The sequence below is a fragment of the Mesoplodon densirostris genome, chromosome 2 (genome assembly GCF_025265405.1).
Source record: "Mesoplodon densirostris isolate mMesDen1 chromosome 2, mMesDen1 primary haplotype, whole genome shotgun sequence".
NCBI lineage: Eukaryota > Metazoa > Chordata > Mammalia > Artiodactyla > Ziphiidae > Mesoplodon > Mesoplodon densirostris.
The window spans coordinates 14083442-14098567 of NC_082662.1; the positions used below are offsets into that span (position 1 = coordinate 14083442).

The window sequence follows — 15126 nt, forward strand, 5'->3', positions numbered from 1 at the left end:
TCTCTCAGCCTCCTGTTCCTCATCTGTTGTGGGAATTAAATTAGACAGACACTGTAAAATGTTCAGCAGGGGTTCTGGTGCACGGCAGTGCTGGGAGACGTCAGCTATTATCGTTTCTAAGATGATCATTTTGTGATCTCAAGGGTGACGAGGGTCACAAAGGTCAGGGCTGATATTCTGGTGGACCGTCGGCCTGGACTCAGTTGAGCAATCTGCAGAATGGGGCAACACTGTCCTCCAGGAGCGGCAGGAACTCCAGGAAGGGAACTAACATTTATTAAGGGCCTACCGGCATTTTCAGATGTCACTCCACTTACATCTGCATCTGACACATGAGGACAGGAAGCACAGAGAGGGTGAGTAACTTCCTGAGGTCTGGCCGCTGGAGGGCAAGCGCAGATTCAGCATCTGAAGCTGGTCTCTCTGACCCCAGGCTGAGTGCTTTCTGGGGCTCTGAGTCCTGGACACATGTCCTTCTTGTTGTACCTCCATCTGTGTTCTCTTGGCTAAGGCACGTTGTCTCTCCAGAGCCCCTGCGAACTAGCCCCCTCCACAGTCTGCAGCAGGGGGGTGTTTGCGATGAGGGACTCCCAGGGCAGAGGTGCCCCCAACATACAGCTTGCAGACCCTGCTCTTCCTCCTGGCCCAGGGCTTTCCGGGCAGGGCAGAGGACACCTGGGCTGAGGTTCCTATCTGGGCCTGTGCCCCTCCTCCGCTGGTCAGGAAGCCCCATACCTGCAGCCACCCCAGGTTCAGGGATACGCCAGCCTCATGGTCTCCTCAGTGAGTGGATCCCAAGCAGATGAAAGTTCTCAGGCTCTGGGCTTAGTTCAGTGAAGCTCAGCTGTTGTCTAGCGTGTGGGTCGGTGCTCTGGGCACTGAGACGAAAAGAAGAGTCCAGTCTAGGAAGGGAGACCGTTCTAGTGGGGGCTGTAGGTATCCCAGAATCACCTATGCTCTTTGAAAATAGACTTTCTCAGGCTGCACCCACAAGCTACCAATTCAGAATTGTGGGCCTGGGACATAGGTTTCTTTCTTTTTTTTTTTTTAACATCTTTATTGGAGTATAATTGCTTTACATTGTTGTGTTAGTTGCTGCTGTATAACAAAAGAAGATGGAATGCTTCACGAATTTGCATGTCATCCTTGTGCAGGGGCCATGCTAATCTTCTCTGTATCGTTGCAACTTTAGTATATGTGCTGCTGAAGTGAGCACAGATTCAGGTATTTTTTAAACCAGGCTTGGGAACCACTGCATGAGATGGGTCTGGGGAGGCCTCACAGAGGAGAAGGGTCTGGGTTTTGAAGGTTGAGTAGGAGTTTGCTTTTTGGTTCTGAGAGAGAATTCTCCCTGGAGGGAACAAACAACCTGAGCAAAGACCCAGAGATATAGAACAGGTCGGCAAAGCGATGGGCCTGAAGCCCTTCATGAGGGCTGGAACAGTCAGGCCGGGCGTGGGAACCGCCCAGACCAGAGAGGTCAGTAGGGAGGGTGGTGTGGCAGGTCAGGGAGGGCCTTGCTGAGGACCTGCATTCCGAAGGCAAAGGTGACGAGGACGAGTCTGAGCCTGTGTGTTTTGGAACCCTTGCTGTGGCAGCAGAGGTGGGCGTGTGTTGGTCAAGCTCACATCTGGCAGGGGCCGAAACCTGGAGAGGCCTCCCGGAGGCTGTGGTTGCAGGAGGAGCTCTGGTCCACACCCCTGGTCTTACCTCCCGTGCCCCACTTTTTTCCTGGCTTCCAGGAGACAGATAGGGTGCCTCTGAGGCCAGAGTTGGAGGTGGGGGCCTGGGCCAGATCCCGGTCCGTTTCCCTCTGTGCAGAACAGGGTGGCATCTATCTTTCCTCTGGCAAGGCTGCCCGACTCGGTTATGCCAGCATCTCCCTCTGGGACTGCCTGCCTGCCTACCTGCCTACCTGGGCCCCTGCCCACCCTCCCCTCCCCTCCCCTCCCCTCCCCTCCCCTCCCCGCTGAGTCCCGCCTTCCCTGTCCTCAAACTCCTGGCCTGGTTTGTGCAGCCTCCCTGATTTTCAGGAGCCTCCTGGTGTATTTCTCCAAGCCTCATTCAGGGGGAGCTGATGGGGCCATTCACTTGAGTGGGAGGTGGGAGATGGTCAGGGATGGCGTGAATCTCAGGAACTAGTGAGGAGGGGTGGGTGCGTGCAGGCTGGAGGAGGGTTTCCTGCTGGGTCTCTGGGCTGGTTGGACCTTGATCTCTAGAGGAAGGAAGAACTGATAAGGGTCTGATTCAATTAGAGCCTGGAAGACACCTGCTGTGGTGAGCAGGGCTGCCCAGGGTGGAGGGAAGTGCTAATCTGGCCGCTCTTGGGTGGTCCCAGTCACTGAACTTGACCTGCTTGGGGAGCACACCCGGAGCTGGGCTTGCTCCTTTGCTTCTCGCTCTGTCTGAACGCGCTTGAGAAGTACAGCCTGCTGCTGGTCGTTCTGTGTAGGGTCACGGGCAAGAGCACCGTTCGGGGGTCTGCCTGCCTAGCCAGTCTTGGCAGTCGTTTTTAAAGAGATGACCCCCCAGAGAAGAAAGTCTCCATAACCCTACCACCCACGTGGAGCACTGTGAATATCACTGTGATAACAGTGGCCACTGCAGGCTGAGAGCTACACCACCACACGCCACGGTCCTGTTTCATGAGCACAGGACCTCTGTGAGGTGGGTGCTGGGGAGAAGGGGGTGAATTGTAACAGCTGGAAGTGGCAGAGATGGGATTCAAACTCAGATCTAGCAACAGATCCCACCCTCTCAACACCATCTTGCAGCTACTGTCTGGTCCGACCTGTGATGTTTTGCCTTAGTCCTCTTTTTTTTTTTTTTTTTTTTTTTTGCGGTACGCGGGCCTCTCACTGTTGTGGCCTCTCCCGTTGCGGAGCACAGCCTCTGGACGCGCAGGCTCAGTGGCCATGGCTCACGGGCCCAGCCGCTCCGCATGTGGGATCTTCCTGGACCGGGGCACGAACCCATGTCCCCTGCATCGGCAGGCGGACACTCAACCACTGCGCCACCAGGGAAGCCCCTTAGTCCTCTTTTTAAAAGTGAGAATGCTTCTTTTCATCTTCCATCCTTATAATACTCACTGTAGAAGATCTGGAAAATTCAGAAAAATGGAATGAGGGTCAAAAGAAAACCTTCTGGAGCCCTGCCACCCAGGCAAACACTGTTCATATACCTTAGTGAGTTTCCTTCTGTCCTTTTCCTCTCTGCACTTTAGAAACAGTTGGAATCCTTGAGTGTAGATAATTCTGTAGATAATCCTTCTGGGCCACTCTTGGTTTTCAGTCAACGCTCCTTCCCCAGCCAGACTGCCTCTTTTGCCAGAGACCGCTGTGGCAGGAGGGTTCTGGATCGCTTTTAAGAGCGAGGCTCATTTCAGGGGCATCACAACACATTTCTTCCAGCTTAGCCTCCGACCTTGAAGCTTCCAGACCATGCATAGCTCAAGGAAGACTTAAAAAAAAATAAAAAAAGGAAATAGCCGAGCAACCCCACCTGTTTGCTCATGTTCACACCTATGCCCCGGCTGCTGGCTGTGGCAGCCTGTGGCATCCTCTGGGCGGGTGCTGTCATGCCCACTTTACAGAGGTGTAGCCTGAAGCTCTGAGAGGCCAAGGTGGGGGCCTGGGGTCACACCGAGAGGAGGAGGCAGAGCCTGGCCTGCAGATGGATTTGGCTGCCCCCAGACCCTCACAGCTTGGAAGCCCTTGGGGTTCCCCTTTGAGCCTCCTCCAGGGTATCTCACACCCCTGGGATGCAGAATCCAGACACATGGTCCCATTTGCTGTTTCCCATTTTGGTGGTGACACGTCAAGGATGGGCATCTTGGCACTGACTGAGCCTGCTAGGGCTTTGCGGTTGACCTCAGGGATGCTGCTGGGAGTCCGATGGGCCAGGTAGCAGGAACCCCATTTTACAGATGAGGACACCAAGGCTCAGCTCACCTGCCAGTGGAGATGAGACTCCAGCCTGGATCCCTGACTCCCAAGGTAGAGCTTGGTCATCACAGTCTGTGCCCTGGGTGTTAAATGACAGAGACTACCGTGTCCCAGGGACCCCTCCAAGAGTGTTGCATGTATTTACTTTTAATTTTCTTAAGAACCCCATGAAATAGGTACTTCTTAGAAGTATTTTTTAAAATTTATTTATTTTAATTTATTTATTTTTGGCTGCATTGGGTCTTTGTTTCTGTGCGCGGGCTCTCTCTAGTTGCGGCGAGCGGGGGCTACTCTTCATTGCGGTACGCGGGCTCATTGCGGATGGCTTCTCTTTGTTATGGAGCACGGGCTCTAGGCACGCGGGCTTCAGTTGTTGTGACACGGTGGCTCAGTAGTTGTGTCTCGCAGGCTCTAGAGTGCAGGCTCAGTAGTTGTGGCACACGGGTTTAGTTGCTGAGCGGCATGTGGGACCTTCCCACACCAGGTCTCGAACCCGTGTCCCCTGCATTGGCAGGCAGATTCTCAACCACTGCGCCACCAGGGAAGCCCCAGTAGGTACTTTTTAATCCCCATTTTGCAGATGAATAAACTGAGGCACAGAGACGGGGGTTAAGTAACTCATACAAGGTATTATGGCTACTGAGTAGTGGGCCCAGGTGGTATCAGGTAGCCTTGAATTCTTTTCTAATTATTGTGCCATGAAGGTCTAGCAGGGAGTTTCGCTGCTCTGAGCCATGCCTATTCCCTCACTCACATCCTTCTGAGCCTTGGGGCATGTGTGTGCAAAATGGTGGCCACAGGCCTGTGGGTGTGCACGGGGCTTGCTGGCTGGGGCCCTTGCCCGGGGACCTCACTGCCCCCAATTAGTCTGCAGCAAACGCCTCCCAGATGCCAGCCCTGAAGTCCAGGGAGGCCGTGTGATTAAGGGGTTGAGACTAGGGTTTGGGGTCAATACCCCTGGATTGAATCCTAGTGTTGTCCCTTTGTTCACTTGCCTCTGTGACCTTGGGCAAATCCTTACCTCTCTGAGCCTTGGTTTCCTCATCTGTTAATGAAATAATGCAGATAAATCTCTGGGCTCCTTATATGTTGATGTCTCTGTTCCTTTCTGGGAAAAGCCTTGGGCTTGGAGGGGAGGGCAGGAATCATCCCTGAAAATGAGGAAAAAGGAGAGGACATTGGACTTTCTGGCCTAGAGGGAAGGATCCTGGGCTTCTGCTTGATCAGAAAACATATATATATATATTTCTTCCCACAGGATGTTTATTAATTACAAAGGAAAATAGTAACTTTACAGTGGAGAAACCTCAGGGAGACATCACTTTAACTAAGTGATCAAAGTTACCATGACTAGTACAGGCGTACCTGGGAGATATTTTGAGTTGGGTTCCAGACCACCGCAATAAAGCGAATACTGCAATAAAGCGAATCACGCTTTATTTTTCCCAGTGCATATAAAAGTTATGCTTATACTATACCTTAGTCTATTAAGTGTGCAATGGCATTATGTCTAAAAACACAATGTACATACCTTAAAGTAAATATTTAAGGAGCAGTTTGCACATGAACCTGGGCTGGGTGCCTTCCTTTTTCTTCTTGCAAAATGGGTATGTCTCCCTGCTCCTCCTTCAGTGGTTCTGAATGAGCCCACAGGGAGGACGGACCTGCAGGGGGACTGCTATGCAGCTGTTGTTTGACTTTTCAACTTGCAAAGTGATTTGCAGACATTTTAGTTTGCTTTCCCCAACCCTTTGCTGAGAGTTTTCAGTGTGGGTGAAAGACACAGTCACACACTTAGTGGAGAGCAGTTTGCGTTCAGTCAGAATGAAAAGTGCAATTCTCTGACCCAGCAGATCCGGCCTAGGAGTGTGACTGACAGGTTCATGCATCCATTCGCTCAAGGCCAAGTGTACGGAGGAAGGCTTTATAACACCAAAGCCTGGAAACAACCTCAGTGTCCCTTGATAGGGATTATGTCAATTACGGTATAGCCCATCTGCCCCAAAATACTACGCAGCCATTAAAAAGGTGAGACTGATTTCTGTGTACTGTTCTGAATTGATTATGGAGATTCTTAAGCAAAAAAAGTGGTTGCTAAGTGAAGTAAGTCAGACAGAGAAGACAAATATGTGACATCACTTATATGTGGAATCTAAAAAGACTGATACAAGTGGACTTATTTACAAAACAGATAGAAAACAAATTTATGATTACCAAAGGGGAAGGGGTGTGTGGAGGGATAAATTAGGAATTTGGGATTAACACACTACTATGTATAAAATAGATAAACAAGGACCTACTGTATAGTACAGTGAACTGTAGTCAATATCTTGTAATAAACTATAATGGAAAAGAATCTGAAAAAGAATAGGTATACACACACGTGCCCGTGTATAACTGAATCACTTTGCTATACACCTGAAACATTGTAAATAAAGTATACTTCAATTAAAAAAAATTTTTTTAAAAAGTGGTTGCACCACCGGGTGTGCAGTGTGCTTCCTCCTGTATAAAACAAGGCGTGTATACGGATAAACAAGTTGGTGCATACATGGCATAGTTCTGGAAAGATTCATAAGAAACCAGTAATAGTGGTCACTCCTGGGGGATTTGAGAGACTGACTTTTCATTGTACATCTTTTGTATTGTTTGGACTTTGAGAGACAGTAGAGCATGGTGGTTACATAATGAGCACCCACTGGGGCCCATGGCCTGGGTTCACACCCTGACTCTGCTGCTTACTAGCTGTGTGATCTTGGGCTACTTACTTAACCATCCTGGGCCTCGTTTTCTCATAATTTGGATTTTCATATTTGTAAAGTGCTCAGAATAATGTCGGAGATATAGTAGGCACTGCATAGATGTTTGCTGTTATTAATTAATTGCCCTTTGCATGCATTCTATTTTTATTTAGGAAACCAGCTAATACAAATAGAAGCTTTAACGATTGGAAAGGAAAATAATAGGCTTGCAGCCAGTTTGTGTCAGGCGCTGATTAGAAAGGAGGGCTCGGGGCTTTCCCTCCAGAGTCGATCCCCTCTCCCCAGGAAGTCTAGAAGGACTGCCTCTAGCTCAGAATCGGGGGTGTGAACCGGGAGTGGGGAGAACTGCTTGGCAGGGGGCATCAGGCAAGCTTGGCTCCAGGGCCCAGGAAGCCCGGTGGAGGCACTGGCTTCTTGGTTGCGGGATCCTCCACTGCGAGGCCTGGAGAAACTGCCCCCAGCTCCCAGCATTTGGGATTCCACCCCAATCTCGAGGCACCTGTCTCCATGAAGCCCTTTATTTCCCTCACACCCACGTGCTAAGTGGCCAGCCTCGTGGGTGCAGCACAGGGAGAGACAGAGAGAGAGTGAATGGCCTTCCGTAGGACCACTGGGGCAGGAGCTGGGAAGAGTGGCTGGACCCAAGGGTGCCCATGGAGGAGGAAATGTCCGGCCACGTCCATGACAGTTTAGGTGTGATCCAGCTTCTGCAACACGGGGGCTGAGTGTGATCCTGGCTTCTGAGGCTGGAGTTTCACCTGTCAGCCAGTGGGGACCCACCTGTCAGCCTAGCTGGACCCAGCAGGCTCCCGAGGTTCCTTGGCAGAGGAAGGTCTGTGGAGGCAGGGGCCTTCTGGGAAGATGGCTTAGGGTTCTGCCGCTGCTGTTTTTTTCTGCAGGTTAATGATTTATGAAGGTGAGGGCTGGGCCCTTGCTGGTGCTGTCCTGTGCTCCCGAAGTGGCTGGGGAACAGGGTGAGAGCTGGCAGGCTGGCGTGCACAGGTCACGAGTCAGTGACCCTTCTCTGTCACTGGAACTTCAGCCTTGAACACCCTCTGATCAGATCTCTGGCCTTCTGTTTGCAGGCGAGCGCTGGGACGGTGCTGGTGAGCTGCACCCTGTCTGATGGCTTCCTCCCATCCTCCACAGGCTGCCATAGGTATGGTACTCCGGGTGCCTGCTTCTCCCGCTTCTGAACGGGGCCGTGGGGCCTGTCCCAGGGCCACTAGCTTTGGAGTAGGCTGACCTTGGGTGTGAATCTGGCCCTACTGGCGATTAGCTGTGTGCCCTTGGGCAAGTGACCTCACCCCTCTGCCTCAGGTTCCTTGCCTACAACATGGAAATAAAGATTTCCTCCTGCGGGCTCCAGGTAAGGGTTGACTCTTTACCTTTCTCCCTAAGGTCCCCTGGAGAGATGAGCAGATCCCCTCTGGGGACTGAGGTGTGCTTGGGGGTAAAGCTTATGAATTGAGTGGGGAGTTGGGGCTCAGGGGAAGGGCTGGGCCATCCATCTCCATCTGCTAAGGAACGGAGGAAGCCGGGTCATCTAGCAGTGGTGGGGCTGCTAAAGTTAAAAAAAAAAAAAAGCAGAAAAATACATACTTATACTAAAAAAAATTGTTTTTTTATCTGAAATTCAATTTGCTGTCCTGTATTTTTATCCGGCAACCCTAACAGTGGGGCCTTGGACATTGCTGGTAGAATCCGGACCCCGTCCTGGAGGAGCTGGATGCAAGGCCATTTCTGCCATTGGGCCCAGCTTCCGACCTCTTGTTCTTTTTGTGGAGTGGCAGGTAGCAGAATGGTAACAAGCCAGGGCTTTTTCTCCAGTCCAACCCTACCACTGCCACTGTGAGCTCAGCTGAGTGACTTGGTGTCTCTCTGACTCCGTTTCACCACCCACAAACATGGGGATAATAACGACACCCTCTGCTGTGATGTTTCGAGGTTTAAATACAGGTGGGACCCGGGCATGTGGTAATCCATGGCTCTGTACATGACAGCTGCTATCACTGGGGTGTTGGCAGGACGGGCCGCCTGTGCTCTGCTCTGAGCCCCCGGGCAGAGCCCAGGGAGGACTCTCTTCCCCCGCGAGCCTCCGTGTTCTTTTCTGAAGGGTGGGGGACCAGCACGGTGGACACACCTTCTCCATAGCGTGGGGTGGCTTCCTGGGTCCCGGCCTTCTGGATTCGCTGGGGACTCGCTGGGGTGGGCTCTCCCGAGGACGGGGCACGTCCATGAACATGACAGGCGTGTGTGGTCACCTCCAGCCCTGCCAACTGTCTGGATGGGTGGGAAGGGCTCAGTTCAGCTCTCAATTATCCGGGGATGGGCCTCCTGATTTTTCCTTTTGATAAGGAGCTGTGTCTAATTGTCCGGGTCTCAGGATCCTGAACAGAATCTTGGGGACAAGGTCATTTCCTGATTCATGGCCATAGCTTTGGGTCCCAGGATGTCCGCACCCCCGACCACTGTCATAGGCACCCTGAACCCTTTCTCCTACACACCAAGGGGCCAGACATGCCAACTGAGAGCAAAAGTATCTTATGATGAAATCAGTTCAGTTCCGTTCAGCAAACATTTGATGAAAGTTTACTGTTCTGGGTGTATCTGACATTGCGGGCTGGTTTCATCTGGTTGAACCAGTCTCTTTGCCACTTTCTGATTCTCTGAGAGCTTCCCATGGTCTTCACGAATAAATTCAAATCCCCCCAACACCTCGCAGCCGTGTTCTCACCCCCATCATCCTTGCTCACGTCTTCACTTCCACTGGGCCACTTGCTGTTCTTCTCTGCTCCTGCTCTGGCCTCAGCCTGGAATACCCCCTGACCCGTAACCTGAGCCTGTCAGGCCATTGCTCCCCCTTTAAGGCTCTGCACAGGGGCAGCCTTGTGCCAAAGCCGCGCCCCACATAAGCCCCCTCCTCTCTTTAGCACCAGCTCAGTCTCTGGGCTTTTACATTGTTCTCTGGCTGTATCTGCCTGCCTCACCCTGTAGTGAGCTCCTTGACATTGAGGGGCCATGTCTGTCTTCTGCTTGACCCTCCCGGCCCAGGGGCTCTCGGGGACAGTTCACTGGATGCGGGCCTGACTGTGTGGATTGCTGGGCAAACTGAAGCTATTGGTACTCTTAAAGGGAGAAGGTGCAGAAGTAACCTAAGTCCCTGGACACAGCCTGGGGGTCTGGGGCTGGGCCTGGCCTGGGAATGGGGAGGGGCTCTGCATCTCACCCGGGGTCAGGGCCAGGGCTATGACTCAAGGCAATAATAACAGTAATAACGATAATGATGATGCAATGACAGTGATGCTAAGTAGAATCGTCACTGTAAGAACCGCTAACATTTAGTGAGCCCATACCTCGCACTGGGTGCTTTAATGTTTGTCAATTCATGCCATCCTCCCAAAAACCCTGTAAGGCAGTTACTATTATTGTCCTCATTGGACAGATCAGGAAACTGCAGCTTGGTGGGGTAGGGGGAAGGGCGGTGAAATAACTTGACACTCGCACAGCCAGTATAAGGGAGACCTGGAGTCTGAACCCAGGTGGTCTGACTGTGAAACCGTAGTGACTACAATGATACAGGCCATGTGCAAAGGGAACCCTCCCCCCACTGTCTGCCCAGCAGATTCAAGAGGGCAGGACCGTGGGCACTGAAGCCCCTTTGGTCAGGATAGGTCTGAACCTGGTGGTCCAGAAATAGTGGGCAGGGACTTTGTGGTCATTTATTCCAGTATTTTTTAAACTTTTAAAACTGCAACCCGTAGGTAGACCTGACAATAGGAGAGAGAGAGAGAGAGAGAGAGAGAGAGTGTGTGTGTGTGTGTGTGTGTATTCAGCAAATACTTATTATGTGCCTACCATATGTCGGGCACATTACCAGATGCTGGGAATATGACAGTGAAACAGACAAGAATACCTTCCCTCAGGAAGCTTACATTCTAGCAGAGGAGACAGACAGTAAAATAAATAAAACATACTGTGTGTCACACGCTGATAAGGGCCACAGAGAAAAAGAAAGCAGGCAAGGCAAATCGGGAGCCCCCGGGTGTCACTGGGGGCAACTTTGGTCCTGCCAGCCTCATTGGAAGCTGACATATGGTAAAGACCTGAAGGAGGTGAGAGCAGGAGAAGACGCCTGGGGGAAAGAACATTCTGGACCCCAGGACTGAAAGTGCAAAGGTCCTGAGGCAGGAGCAGAGCTGGCACTTTCACGGTATAGCAAGGAGACCGGTGTGGCTGGAGTGGAATGAGCAAGGGGAGAACAGTAGAAGATGCTATACACACATTTTATATGTGTGTGTACATATACATATCCAAAACGGAAGTGTTGAAAGCACTATCAAAAGTAATACCAGGGCTTCCCTGGTGGCGCAGTGGTTGAGAGTTCGCCTGCCGATGCAGGGGACACGGGTTCGTGCCCCGATCCCGGAGGATCCCACGTGCCGCGGAGCGGCTGGGCCCGCGAGCCGTGGCCGCGGAGCCTGTGTGTCCGGAGCCTGTGCTCCGCAACGGGAGAGGCCACAGCAGTGAGAGGCCCGCGTACAGCAAAAAAAAAAAAAAAAAAAAGTAATACCAAATGTGACTGGGGAGGGCCAGTTAGCTCTGGGTTTCTGCTGCAGTCAAGCAGCTGAGGAAGGGTCTTCTTGAATTTGATACACTTGCACCTAAAATGTTCTGCTCTGGAAACCCCAGGTCACTGTGGATGGGGCGGGGTTGGATTTTTCTGGTCAGTGAGACTGCTAGAATCAGATATGTCCATCTGTCCATCCGCTGGCCTGTCTAGCTGTCTCTCTGCTCCATCCACCTCCCCACCCATTTACTTATCGATCCATCTGTGGACAGTCCTGTCCTCAAGGATCTCAGGCAGGGAGGGGACAGAAATTACAGCAGGTGTCACTGTGTAACACTTACATCCCAGGCACTATGCCAAGAGCTACATCTGCCAGGGCAGTTCTCCACCAGGGGCAGTTGCGTCCCCCAGGGGACATTTGGCAATGTCTGCAGACATTTTTGGTTGTCATAGCTGGAGGCGAGAGGCCAGGAATGCTGCTACACATCCTATAGAGCCCCCTAGCGCACAGACCATGCAGCCCCGATAGGAGGCTCAGAAACCCTGACCCACACCTCACGTCACAGTCACAGCAGCCTGATGAGGTAGGTGCTGTCTCGTTCTCCAATTTACAGGGAAGAAACCAAGGTTCAGAGAGGCGAAGGGGACCCAGACAGGACTGGGCGCGCCCCAAGCTCGTGCCCTCAAATGTGTGACATGAGCTGTGACAGGCCTGCTCTGGGCAGCCCAGGGAGGGGCGATCAGCTTCAAACCAGCCCACGTTGTCCCTTGGGTTGGGAGTGGGTTTGCACGAGGTAGGGAGATGGGCTAAATGGACGCTTGAGGTTCTGTTTAGGCTCAGATTCTAGAAAAGAAGTCTTCTAAGGAAGACGACGGCGGGACCTCAGCTTGCTGAAATGGGCCGAAGGCGAGGGCTTGTTATGCTCTTTAGGATAGAAGATCCAATTCTTCACTTGTTTAATGAAACAAGTGAAGTTCTTGTTCAAGTTTTCTGAGTTCTGCCCGTCGACTGAAAAACAATGCACAACCTAAAAGTAGAGAATTATGTTTTACTTGACGGACTTACTGAGGACTGAAACCCTGGAGGCAGCCTCTCAGATAGCTCTGAGCGACTGCTCCTAAGAGGTGAGGGGGGAGCCAGGATATAGAGGAGTTTTTGCAGCAAAGATCAGGTAGTGAGAACATCAAAAGATTACTGTTAACTAAAGAAAACCAGGCATCTCAAGTTAATGAATTTAGCACTCTTCTCTATATGGGAAGTGCAAGAGGCTGTGCTCCTTGAAATCATTCCTTTGATATGCGCTTTAGCTATCTGGGGCCAGCATCCTTTTCTTTCGGTCCTGAATCCCCTCAGGGTGCACCACTGGGGTGGCTGCAGTGGCTGATGCCTAGATGGCTGCAACATCCTTTGTTTACTGATGTGGCTGGTGACATACCCCAGGCCAGGACCTGCCCCCTTAAAGGGGCAAAATAAATCATTACACATTTTACAGGAACAGATGAAGAAAACAAGAGGCTAAGACAGAGAAGGGATGCGGGCAGGGGTACTCCCAGGGGAGAGAAGCAGGGAGTAAGGCCGGGTTGACCTTCATACTGGGAGCCCTGCCCCAGCCAGTCTGTGCCCCGGTACCCGAAAGCTGGCTGCCTTCAGGCTCCCCTCCCCCATGCACACCAAATAAAGTGCAGGGTGCCGAGTTCATTCGCATATACGCGAAATGCAAAGACGTATCACACGTGGAAATACACACAAAGGTGTGTGCCCAGACGCACGTGGGCATATGCATTTATAAAACCCCCTTGCTTACAAAATAGGAAAGTAGAAAACAAGAAAACCAGAGACTTACATTCAAGTCCAGATGCACACACGCTTGCCTTGGAAGCTTGCTCCCTGCCCTCCGTCTGCTGCCTATCTGCTTAGAGCCCCAAGCCAACCACAGGAACCTCGGGGCACAGGAGGGCCACCTGACCTGGGCATGGGTTTAATCTAGTCTCTGGGAACTGCCCGCGTGCTCTCTCTCAGACCCCCAGCTGCTCCCCACTTCCAGCCCTCTCTCTGGACCAAACCCTGAGACCCCACAGCAGGCTAACTCCTCCTCCCTTCCAGGAGATCAGCTGCTTCCTGGAGGCCCAGACCCCTCCCCCGAGGCAGAGGACGACCCTGGCGAGGCCTTTGAGTTTAATGACAGTGACGATGATGACGAGGACACCAGCGCTGGCCTGGGCGTCCCAGGCGCTGCTCCAGAGAAGGAGGCAGAAGACGCCTCACTGATCCACTTGGACTCTGCCCCCATCGCTGGTAAGGTGCTCTGGAAGCCCAGGGTCTTCCCATTTCCGGGCCTCTGGGGCTACAGGGAGCTCAGGGCTGCGTGGAGGCTCCAGGCTCCCAGTGATGCCTTTTGGCTCCTCCACTGTCCCTACAAAGCAGGAAGGGAAGACAGACCACTGGGAAGAAGCTGCATTCCATCGCTCCCATTGGGAATTGGAGATTCCTAGCATTCCTGCAGCATCTGGTGCACTTTGGCACGTCGTAAATGGCAGTGGTTGGCCGTCAATGGCAGTGGTTGGCCTTCGGTTGTGCTTCAGCGACAGTTACTGCCCAGAGCTTGTCTCTCTGAAGCTCCCGTCTCCCCGCAGCTTCTCCCAGGGAATCACAGCCGCCAGAGCAGCAGCCTCCCAGAGCCCTGGGGGCGGGAAGGCCCTGATAAGGCCGGGGTTAAATGACAGCTTCTGTCATCTGGAGGGACTGGGGACTGGACTGGCAGGGACTTCTTGCAGGCTTGGGGACAAGGGGCTCCTTGAGGGGCTGCGGGTGAGGGCAGGCCCAGAGCAGGCAGCGTGACTGGTTCTGGTCAGAGCTGGGATGTGGGCCATGGGGCTGGGGGTGGGGACAGGCAGGTAGGACTGGTAGGGGAGCTTAATGATAGTGTGGGGCTGGGGGAAGGCAGGCAGGGACGCAGCAGGCACCGGGCTGGCGCCCCGTCTCTGGGGCCCCCGGGGAAGATGGGAAAGGGGGTGGGGATGCCCTGAGTCCCTCGGGCCAACCCCTGGCCTGACGGGCTCTGCCTCTGCTCTCCTCCCGCAGACCCAGACCCAGCGGCTGCACCGGCCCAGACACAGTAAGTGAGCCTCGTTCTTTTGCTCTGGCAGCTGGAAAACGAGGAGAGACCGGGCAGGAGGTGTGGGAAGGGGTGGAGCTGCGGCTGTGAAGGCTCAGGGCAGGTCTTTGGCTAAAGAGAAACACATTTCAGGATCCCTGGGCCGGAGGGAAGAGGTCAGTCCCTAAAACGTGTTACTTTTTCCTTTATTTTTCCCACAAGCCTGTGAAGTAGAAAGCAGGCCTGGCTCCACATCCTGGCTTTGTCCCTTGCCAGCTGTGTGGCTAGAAGGAGTCACATAAAGTCTCCAAAGTCAGTCTGTTCATATGCAAAATGAAAACAATGAAGTACCTACCCACTCCGTTGGGTTGTGGCTGGGAATTAAACAGCTCTCTGGTGCTCCACGCGGTGCCACCCTCTGTAATTGTCTTTGCCATCGCCACTTGTTTTGCCAGTGCCATTCCTGCTCCCTTTCCTGTGACTGTTGCTGGGGACTCTGCCCTTTTCCACCTGGGAGTCTGTCTGAGGCTAACACCCCTGGGTGTTGGGGTGATAGCCTGCATCGTACTCTGGGCCCAGCACTGGCCATGGGTCCTTGTGTAAGTCCCAGTCCCCCAGGCCTTGGTTTTCTCATCTGTAAAATGGGCCACTGCTTCCTCCATAGAAGAATGAAGAACTGCTGGGTAAGACACCTAGGGACGCTGCAGGCACCTAATCAAGGCAGTTTTACCACCACTCCCTCGGTGGTCTCCAGC

The 15126-nt window shown here is 52.7% G+C and overlaps 1 protein-coding gene and 1 non-coding gene across 5 annotated transcripts in view; one reads left to right on the forward strand and one right to left on the reverse strand.

The window, feature by feature from the left end:
- The window catches only part of ARHGEF10L (Rho guanine nucleotide exchange factor 10 like), a 146158-nt gene that overhangs the window by 28605 nt on the left and 102427 nt on the right, over positions 1-15126 (forward strand). For all 4 annotated transcript variants that reach the window (XM_060089043.1, XM_060089046.1, XM_060089044.1 and 1 more), the window contains exons 2-4: positions 7792-7865; positions 13381-13572; positions 14359-14392. In XM_060089043.1, coding sequence (XP_059945026.1) covers positions 7832-7865; positions 13381-13572; positions 14359-14392 — 260 coding nt within the window. In that variant the 5' untranslated portion in view covers positions 7792-7831. The remainder of the gene's footprint in view (positions 1-7791; positions 7866-13380; positions 13573-14358; positions 14393-15126) is intronic.
- Positions 1110-1216, reverse strand: LOC132484687 (U6 spliceosomal RNA). The gene has a single exon (XR_009531249.1). It is a non-coding gene; the product is annotated as a U6 spliceosomal RNA (small nuclear RNA).